The sequence below is a fragment of the Sorex araneus genome, chromosome 1 (genome assembly GCF_027595985.1).
Source record: "Sorex araneus isolate mSorAra2 chromosome 1, mSorAra2.pri, whole genome shotgun sequence".
Taxonomy (NCBI): Eukaryota; Metazoa; Chordata; class Mammalia; order Eulipotyphla; family Soricidae; genus Sorex; species Sorex araneus.
In genome coordinates, this window is record NC_073302.1 from 6,691,853 (window position 1) to 6,702,570 (window position 10,718).

The 10,718-nt window shown below is 41.2% G+C and overlaps 1 protein-coding gene across 4 annotated transcripts in view; it reads right to left on the minus strand.

Annotated features, from left to right (window-relative positions):
- PBX3 (PBX homeobox 3) overlaps positions 1-10,406 on the minus strand; it is a 214,510-nt gene extending 204,104 nt beyond the window's left edge. For 2 of the 4 annotated variants that reach the window (XM_055124428.1, XM_055124421.1), the window contains exons 1-2: positions 10,099-10,403; positions 9,076-9,149 (exon numbers count right to left, since the gene is read on the minus strand). In XM_055124428.1, the coding sequence (XP_054980403.1) occupies positions 9,076-9,149; positions 10,099-10,298 (274 nt within the window). In that variant the 5' untranslated portion in view covers positions 10,299-10,403. Of the gene's footprint in view, positions 1-9,075; positions 9,150-10,098 lie in introns of all 4 variants that reach the window. The other 2 variants (XM_055124423.1, XM_055124416.1) reach the window with 2 other exon arrangements.
- Positions 10,407-10,718: the final 312 nt, after the last annotated feature.

A 10,718-nucleotide genomic window follows, 5' to 3' on the forward strand; every position in this document is an offset into this window, starting at 1 on the left:
TATGAATAAAGAAATATGAGGAGAAAAACTGGAGGGTTCTCACTTATTTGAATAAGAAGTGAAAAATCTAAAAATACCTTCACTGTATGTTATTACCAACTGTATCACTGGGTTTTATAGTGACAGCCCTGTGCTATAATTTCTGAGAAAACCTCTACATAAAGCTCCATAAACCCAACCATTCCTGTAATGTATCGCCTTATCTAGCATACAATCATTTCAAACACAACTTTTCATGTTAGTATAATTTGCTCAAAAATGGTAATAAATACATCCATGAAGCTAGAAAAATCATTGCACAATGTATTGTAACTTGTTCTTACCAGTACTGACAGTTAATCCCAGACCCAAGATCCAATGTAAAAGGAAAATAAATATTCCAGTAGAACTTAGGTTAATTAGAAATATTCATTATAACACATACCTTCTAATAGACCAACACTCCCAATCTAAATTATAAATAATCGGGGCCAACTGCAGAGTAATGTCTGTGAACAATTATCACAAAACTAAAACCTGGATGGCTGTCAGTTGGTGGCAGAGTTCTTGCTTTCATAATAAATATAAAATCAATTTCCTGTTCTAGTTCCTATTCCAACTTGAAAATGATATATCTGACTATGAATCCCAACTACCTTCATCCTTAAGTTTTTTTTTTTTTGAAAGAAGGTGTGTGTGGAGTGGGAGACTTATAAGACCACCGATGTCAATTCTTCCCCATCTAAGGACATTTGAATATTAACACCTCCACATAAGATTGTCAATTCATCTATATCTTTTATTTTTTTTCTTTTAAATGCAGTGATTTCCCCTCATCAAATGCCACTTAATACTTCAGTAGTCCCTCACAATAATTCCTCTATAAATTCCAATGTGCAAGGCTTAGTATAGCTGGAAGCCTGTAGAAGTCTTTTGTTAAAAATAATAACACGCAATTTCAAAAGCTTTTTGTTCCCATTTCAATCAAAAATAACTTCATATGTTTTAAATGAAATTTTGCAAGTAATCAGAGACTAATGAGGATTCATTGGTTTAACTAGTTCAGGGAGTCTGAGAAGGGAATGAGAATTTAAAGTAACCAAGTATTTCATTTAGAAGAGCAACTAATGTGTAGGTACACTAAGCCCTCTTCACTGGGAAATGTAATCAGGACTTTGTCTCCGGAGACTCTCCTCCCCTCTATATGTGCACATTCCTAACTCCCATTAACATTAACAGGCACCACGCATGCACACCACGGAGCTGCCCGTCTCGAGAGTGTGCATGCATGGCAGCTGTGGTGACTAAATAATCCATATGGCTCTGAAGAGAAGTTATGGCTTATTGGGTCTATAGTCACGATGACAGTGGGAGAATTCATACACTAGAACCAAGCCCCAATGAGTATTTTATCTACACTCTCTCCAACAAAGCTCCAGATTACCAGAGTTTTGCAATTTACGCAGCAAGAAGGTCCAAGTTTAAGGAAATCTTAACCTTCTCATATGCCTGAAGTTCTGTCCTTCTCCCCTTACAACACTCCCATAGCTGTATCACTCATGCATTTTCTCATGAGAAATAAAAAAATCATATCGTTGCTCTATATAGAGAAAATAAAAGATCTGACTTAAATCACAAAATTAGCAAAGTCATAATGAAGTATGAAATTCCTTTTTCAACATGATAAATAATATGGTTATTTTTTTACAATCTCATGATTTATGCTAAAATAAATTATTTCAAGGGCAAAGCTTAGTCATTAACTGTAACTATTCCAGCTTTTAGGTATTGACATTAGTGTATTAATGCTCATTTAATATAGTTTCCCAGGGCCCAGTTCAAAAACTTTTCCTATCTCCCTAGTAAAGAAAATATGCTTGTGAAATTCAGTTGAGTGAAGATACTGGAGCACAAGCACACACAAGTTTATACTTCTCCAAAGAAGTGGTTAACAGTTTACTAGACAAGTTGCTAAAATTATGCTAACAGGGAAAAAAACTAGATGGCACAAAATTCTATTTTCATTCAGAGAAAGTACAATGAAAACTTCCTATCTGTACCTTCAATTAGGTCAATTAATATTCAGGAAAAAAAAATCTGTAACATTAAGTTTAAATAATCATGGGGGGGAAGAATCCACTAATGTTCTAGAAGCTTCTCTAGACCTTTCAATCAATTTTATTTATATGCAAAACCAAGAGAAACTTTAAAAAAAAAAAAAAAAAACAAAGCTCCTCCTGATGCTAAAGCTCTCAATTTACTGACAGGCAAATGGCTTCATGCTGCCACTTAATCTCATTTCTTGCATAATGCCCTCTAATTAGCATATCAAAGTGAATTAATACTTCTAGGGCATTAGCAATGGGGAAATCTGCTCCAGGCTCACAATAGCAGTTAAGAGAGAGCCAAGAAATCCTCAAAAACACCACAAACCACTTTGCATTGCAAAACTGTTCAATTTATTTATCCTCTCTCTCTAAACACTTTTACCGCACACTGTTTTACTACTGTTCACCAAACAAAATGATAATTGCCAAAGTTACAAGCATCTGTAATGCCTGTTTAGAATCTTAATTTAGATTATGTTACAGATAATTTCTATATGCAACCATTTGTTCCATTATAAGTGTTAATATAGAGTGTGGAAATGTTGACATTCACAATTATTTAATTTGAATTTGAAATAAAATTTTACGGGATTTTAAAATTTATTAATTTTTAATGTAAAAAGCCACCTGCTGGACTCTGAACCCTAAAAAATATGCATTGAAAACTGATGTATCACATAAAAGAAAAAAATCACTTTGCCATAACAGATGTTGAATCTCTCAAATTATAGTTTAAACACTGTGAGAAATCATCAGCATTAAAAAGATTACATTGTATACTAAGTTCTCATTAGTATGATAATACAAAAAAGGTTATTGTTCAAAACAACATTTTTTAAGCACTTAAAAAACTAAAAAATGTACAAAACTTCTAATAATTATTTTTATTCAATTACTTTTGGTTTCAGTTCTACTCAGTCACTACCATGCAGATAGTTTTGCTAGATTCACTCAACTCAATGCCAAAGCAAATAACTGTTACCATAAAAAAACTACAATATAAATATAGAATGGCTATGTAAAAAATAATTTTAAAGATTCTAGTGACTATTCTGCCTACAAAGGAAAAAACTAGCATTAAGTGTTGAATATTAATGGAATTTTTTCAAATATGTTCTGTGCCTGATGTATAAAAAGATACTTTTTTTAGTGGCCCTTCAATCATTATTTATTAATTTGTTAAAATAACACTAACACCAGGCTGTGAGAGCAACTTGTTAGGTTAACTTGTATAATTTTGTAAAAATATGTATCTATGATAGCAAGACCTAGAAAACTTTGATCAATTTGTACTACAGTGATGAAAATTATTTACATCTTCATACTTTTAGTCTCAAATGACCTATAGAAGTGGAACAAATGCTAGAAAAGGTCAAAGTAGGGAGGGGAGAGAGAATATGCTAGCATTGTCAATCAGTTAGGACCTAAATCATGCAGATCAACCTGATAAATGGCTAAACACAGCCTGCTGAGAAAACAAATAAAACATTATTCTCATAATGTCAATATTGAAATAATAAATATCTATAGATGTTGACAAGTATATAAATGGGGGAAAATAGTCCAAAAATCCTTATGTAATTTAATATATTGGTGCTGATGTATTAAGTACTTATTCTGACTAGGTACCTCAATGCTGTGTATATAAAATAAAGTGGTAACTAATTTAGGGTGTGGTTCATGAAATGTGATTTCAATTCTTCATATATCTTCATCCTGTACTATCAAAATAAAAATCCAACTAAGATCTTAAATTGCAATCTCTACCAATTTACAAAATTTATAAACTAAAATCTAAATATACAAGCAAAATTAATTAAAATGAAGAGGTCCACAGTATAAAAGACATATTTTATAAACGTCAATGAGCCAGCATGCTCTTTGGAGCAACTCAAGGCTTCCTTTACCCTGTATTTATGATACTTTTGATTCAGAATAAAATTGTGTAAATTAATACTTAAAAACATAGTAAAGTCCCAAATAAACTACCAAAAAATATACAAATCTATAATAAAAATTTATTTAAGAGTATTAATAATAAAATCTTCACTAATACTGAAAGTACAAAAGAATTACAGCATAGATCAATATTAATACAAGCAGATTCAAATATTTTTAATGGGAAGGACAAAAAAGGATGGAAGACTGCCCCATAATAATAATATTAAGATAACGTCTACTTGATGCTTTTTATCATGAAATTTTAAACCTGGATGATAATAAGACTTATTTTTCTAGATTTTCTGCAAATATGTGTATTATCAGGATAGGAGAGGAAGGGTAAAAAAAAGTTAGAAAAATGCTATTCTTTTATATCCTCATTTGGAACATAGAGCTCCAATAAATTATATCAACACACAAAAAATGGAAGGGAAAAATGATTTAAAATATTTTAATTGCCGTAAGGGAAAATGTGTGTTAAAGCAATATAATTCCTGACAAGATAAACTGCATTATTTCCATTTTATCATTTAATATTTCTAATGTAAGCAAAGTCTTAAAGTTTGCTCCAAAGTGATTTTCGAGAAGGTGGAAGTAACAGAGAAAACCAGATTTGGTCAAATGTTGCTGAAGGTGGGTGATGTTCATAGAGAATTCAAGTTTCTTCTCTTCTGACATGTTTCTAGTTCTAAAGCTGTGCACATAAAAAAAACTTTTTAAAAACTATAGCATAAATGTAGTAAAACATAAAAATGAGTCGTGTGAGAGCAATGCACTTGTTTTCTTAACTTTGGGACATATAATGCTAATTATATTGGAAATATACAAGAACAACTTAAAAACATGTAAACAACATACACAAGTAACATTTAAACTCATATAAAACAATTTTAACATTTCTCACTAAATTTTTACTTGACAGACTATGCCCTTATACATTGGGAATTAAAGAATTACACGGCACTGTACAAAGAAAAATGCACAAGTATTTATACTGAAGCATTGAGAGTTAAAAAAGAACCAGCAAGAAACTACAGTGAGTCTATAACCTTTAAGGTTCGAGTTTGAGAGGTGTTGACTGGGAGTACTGCCCTGGCCCTTTGAAAGCTAGTCACACAAATAGCAGTAAAGATAAAAGGTTTAGTCATCTAGATCATGCTCTAAACGCAGATAAAAACTCAGAAGCTATCATTCTTTGTCCAGTTTTGACATCCAAAATTCTTCGGGCCCTTTCTTGGGATGGTACCTTTAAAAGTATAGCATTTTTAATAGTCATTTTCTTCCCTTTAGACATGAAAAATACTTCAACCAGCCCAACCAGCCAAGCAGGCCTTTCTCTTCCCCTGCGGACACCTCCTGCAGTAGAGAAGTTCATTAAGTTTTATGATCTTCCCAAGTCAGTCCTGCTTATAAGCCTCACAAAGGCCACAAATCTGGCAAACCATCATGTATGCCATTAGACATTACTAGTAAATGAACGCTATTTAGGGTTTGTGGTAGTAATAAATCAGAGTTTGGTTGGCAGCTATCAACATGGAGTATTGTAGCCTACTGTTTAGAAAGAAAAGGTTGTACCAATTTATCTTTATAATAAACAACATTTTTTCACAGTGTGATTCAAATATATTCTAAAATATTGGGTTTTCATTAAAAATGTTTGAGTACATTTTTATTTAAAAGATCCATTTACTTATTTTATTCATATTTTCAGAATTAAGATGTTCGGAAAGAGGGCTGATTTATGAGGATGGAATATTTCACAAAGGAAAGCATTCAAACACTATTAAGGTGGCCAAAAAGAGATGTGAGGGAATGTACCAAAAGAAGTATGTAGATAAGTTGATCTAGTATAATGATCATTTAAAAAGAGATAGATGGTAAAACATGGGTTAAAAAAAAATTTAACATAGCAATGATCTTAACAGCTTATATAACAGTTTAAATGGACAAATATCATGATCCTAAAGCCTTTAACTTTACAGTTGTTTTCAAAATGCATAAATATCACAATTCAACAATGAGACATTCCTATCCAAAATTAATTATATGATGAACTCTACAAAAGCATACATTTTCAAGAAAAATCAAGCAGATCATAGTTAGAAGTATACTTTCCCTGCCTCTGAACAAGAAAATACTATAATTGTGGTAGATTACCCATTGATCTGTCAGAAGGGAAAAATACCTTTTCTTGGTGGGGCTGGGGGCATTGGGGGGAAGGGGAGGATGTTTTCCAAACCAAATCTCAAGTGCATCAAAACTGGCAATGTTCACTGCATTGCCGGTTCAGAAACCTCAAAATCTGCTGGCAGATCTACGAATACACGGAATTTTTTAAAAATAATTTTATCTTAGAAAAAGCACAACTGAAATTACATTATCCACTGAAGTGACAGTTTTTCCCCCACCTCCTCACTAGTCAACCCCCTACCCCGCCATTATGCAGAATAGAGTCATCACATACCATTCCCAGTTTCCATTACCAATGATTAGGTAAACTTTCTATAACCTAGAGAATTAATTCTTGGAAACTGTATTATTGAACTCACTAAAATGATCTGAAGAAAAAGCTTCTAAAATATACATATACTCCACAATGCTTCTAAGTTTACAATGCTTCCAAAGCTTTGACTGTGGGAACAGATGGGGGTTCGGGAGGGGGGGAGAAGACCTGGAATTTGCTGCCCAGATTGCTTTGCTTTGGTAACACTAATAATCGACCCAGTTTTACTTCAAATCAAGAAATCTGAGTCCAGCATCCCTGTTTCCTTCTAAAGATGATTTTGGAGGGTGAGGAGGAGCTATAGGTAGTAGGGGAGAACAGAGAGCAGAGAAAGAGCTTCACCCCCATCAATCACTCGGTACTTAAATCTAGTCCCTCTCGAGCTTAGAGAGGCTGGCAGGAAGATGCCTCTACCCAGACAGCCGCCTTTACTGTCAGCTGTTGGCTTTTTAGAAAGGGATAAGGGGCAAACTTGCTTTGGTTGGCCAAAGCACAAAAAGAGGATCTAATTTACAAGTTATCACTGAAAGGCTCAGAAACAATTTTCAAAACACAAAAATTTCCTTTGTCAGCTACCTCTTCTTATTAAATAGCAAAAGCCCTACCAAAGCTGTCTCTGCCAATAATCTCAGGCTGAAAAGACTTGTTTCTTTTTCGTAACTCACCTTTGGCAGTGAGGTTGACTATACTTTCCTTTCAGAATGGTGCAACTAAGTCTTGTGCAAATAAGCAAGTAGGACTTATGCTTCCTAATTGAATTCTGCCTGCTGCTAAATGTCTAAACAAGAAAAGCAGTTTTCTGGGTTTGGGTCTCAAGATGAATAGGCCAAAACTTCAAAATACAAATCATGAGAAGGGGGCAAGGGAAGAAGAATATCAATCCCCTCTCCCTAGTAATATAATGCCGTATAAAGTTGAATCAATCTTAATATTCACAACACAGTCAATACCCCAGCGCTTAGCTGTCAGCAGAAACTGAAGTGAAGCTCTGATAGCCAGAAAGCCCTTGGACATTAAGCAACATAATTTACTGAGAATTACATACTTTTAGCCTTCTAAGCTAAGAATCTTCAAGATTGAATGTGTGTCTCATTTAATAGTCAGATAAAAATTATCTACTGTTCTAAATCACAATGCCTTTTAAAAGTAGCTTTAAAAAATCAGCACAGAGGGAAAGTTAATAATTTTAAATGCCTGTAATTTTCAAAATATAAAATATGCCTTTTTAAAACATCATTCAATATTAAGAAACCGTATGTACTATGTGAAAGAAAAGCAGAGAAAGTACAATGTAAAGCCCTCAATATTTGCTATTATTTATGGTTCTAGCATACATAGCATATATTTTAGTTGACAGGTATCTTATACTTTTAGGATAAGAACAGAACTAGCAAGGCAAAAGGTCTGTTTAAAATGTGGACACCTCTCTTACCAAAACTAGCAAATACACAGCAATGTGTTATTTGTAGTCAATTTAAACACAATCTAACCTTTGAAAAAGCAATACTCGAGATAAGGACAAGTATCTTGACTTTAACTTTCTCTTCTTTGCTTCTCAACTTCTTTTTAAAAAAGCAATTTTGATACCATACACTCGAAATGCACCTCTTCCAACACCTCCCCCGGCAAAAAAAAAAAGACAGAAAAGCTTGTTTGATGCACTTGTTCGCCAGGTATAGGGGACAGATCATGCCCAATTAACATATCTAGATTAACCTTTAATTTCACTTGAGTTGCAACTACCATATCAACACTGAAATATCTTCGATTTCTAAGCAAAAATTTAAACCGAAATGAACTGCCAGAAATTTGGCGAATGTGTACTTACAGATTTCATTCCAGCACCTCTACTAATCTTCCTCTGCTTTGAACACTTCGAAAATTATTTACCCCACATTAGTGGCCCTTTTTCTAATTTATAATTTATGTTCATCACAGAGTGGTGAACGCTGTAGTGACTTCAAGCATCCAATTTAATGCAAGTTATCAGGAGGAATACACTGCATATGCCCACCTCACTACCCTCGCTCCCTCCTTAAAAGTAACCTTCCCAACTAAATCACTAATTCAAACATGCCACTGGGGTCTGCCCAGTTGTATCTGATCTCCTATCTGCTTGCACCGAAGCTGGGGGATGTCTGAGTAAAAGTTCGGGCGGTGCTTCTCCCGGGGTCCCGCGGACCCGGTCCTTAGCATCCGGCCTCCCCTAGCTCCTTTTAAAAACTGACACACAATCAAGGAGAAAGGAGCGGGAGAGGCCAGCGGGCGCGCTGGGCGCCCTCCCCGCCTGCTGCCCGGGGCGGCTGCCCGGGGACGGCGACCCAAGCCCGCCCGCGTTTGCACTTCATTGTACACCCGGAGCGGGATTGGGAAATCGACTCCAGATTTATTGCAGTTTTTTTCCTCAAGATCAGAAGGTGGGAAGAAGAGAATGATCAAAGATGGCGGTGCCCAAAAGCAGCAGCTCTCAACTGGAGAGTCGAAGGAGTAGCTCCGACCCCACCTCGGGGGTCTCGGGGCCCACCGCGGGGCGCCGCGTCTTACCTGTTTTCTCTTTGATCTCACACAGGACGCTGAAGAGCGCGGGCTTCATTCTGTGACAGTTCAGAGCATGTTTCCTTTTCCAAAGGAAAAAACAAAAAAAAGAAAAAAAAGGAAAAGAAAAAAGAGGCAAAACACAAAGGTATTAGCATCACCTATGGAATAATATGGCGCCCTCCTTTTAAGTTATAGCCCCGGGATTTCACGCCGGACCCCCCGTTTCGCGAGGCTCCCCGGACCCGGGGCAGGTCCCACGGAAACTCCACTTGACTCGTGCGCGACGGCCGGCGGCGGCGAGCTCCGGCGGAGAGAGCGGCGGCCCGAACGCAGCGCGACCCCGCCGGGCCGCCGGGCCGCCGCCGGGGCCACCGCGGGGCGCGAACCCGCGCCCGGAGCCGCGATCCCGGGGGCCGGCGGCGGCGCCCCGGGGGGAGGGCGCGGCGCAGCGCGGCGGGGCCGGGGCCAGGGCCACGGCCGCGGGCGGCCGGCGGGCGGTGACAGCTCGGCAAAGTTTGCGCGGCGGCCCTCCCCGCTCCGCGAACTTGGCCGCCCGCACCCCGACCCGCCCGGCGCCGGCCCGCGCCCCGCGCCCGCTCTCCGAGGGCGCCCCGCGGCCCGCAGCCTCCGGGCGACGGCGCTGCGGGCTCGGGGCCGGCGGAGAAAGTTGCACTTGGCCGTGAGCGGGCCGGGCCCGGCCGGGGCGGCGGGCGGGACGCTGGCACACCCCCGGCGGGGGCCGGGCGGCGAGCGGGCCGGCCCGGGCCACCGAGTGGGGGGCCGAGAGGGGCGCGCACCCCCCCGACCCACGCCGCCCGGCTCCGTCCCGACCCCCAGAGCAACTTTGCCGACTCCCGCCGGCGTCGAGGGGCGCGGGCCAAGTCGCCCCGAGGCCCCGGCGGGCGGCCGAGGTGGGGAGAAAGTTCCCCGGCCGCCCCAGGCCGCGACCCCCGCCCCGGGCGCCAGCCCCCCGCCCCGGCCCCGGCCCCCCGCACACACACAAAAGATGCTTAATGAGACGACACCAACTTTGCTTGCGCCTCGTCCAAGCTCTGGTCGGTGATGGTCATGATCTGGTGGAGGATGTCGCCGATGTCCTGCTTCCTGCCGTCGCCGTCCGCCCCTTCGTGGCCGTGCGGGGGCGGCGGCAGCGCCATGCCCCCCTGCACCGAGTGGCCGGCCAGGTTCACCCCGGCCAGAGTCTGCAGCATCCTGGATTGATCGTCCATCCCGCCGCGCGCGGGCGGGAGCGGGCGGCGGCGGCGGCTGGGCGAAGGCTGAGGCGGCAGCGGCGGCGGCGGCGGCGGCGGCGGCGAGGAGGGAGGAGAAGAAAGGGGGGGAGGGGGAGGGGGCGGCGGCCGCGCGCTCCCCGCCCGCGTGGGGAGGGGGCGGCCCGGCCGGCGGGGCCCGCGGCTCTAGGCGGTGCGGACGGGCGCCGGGCTCGGGCTTCCGCCGCCGCCGACGCTGAGGACCCGCGGCGGGCGGAAGCGCCGGGCTCCGCGCCGCGGTGGCGAAGGCGGAGGCAGCGGCGCCCGCTGCCCTCACGCGGCCGCCGCGCCGCCTCCTCGCCGCCGCGCGCCCAGCCGGGCGGCCCCGCGCAACTTGCTCCTCAGCGCCCGCCGAGTTGCCGGGACGCCCGCTGCCCCCTG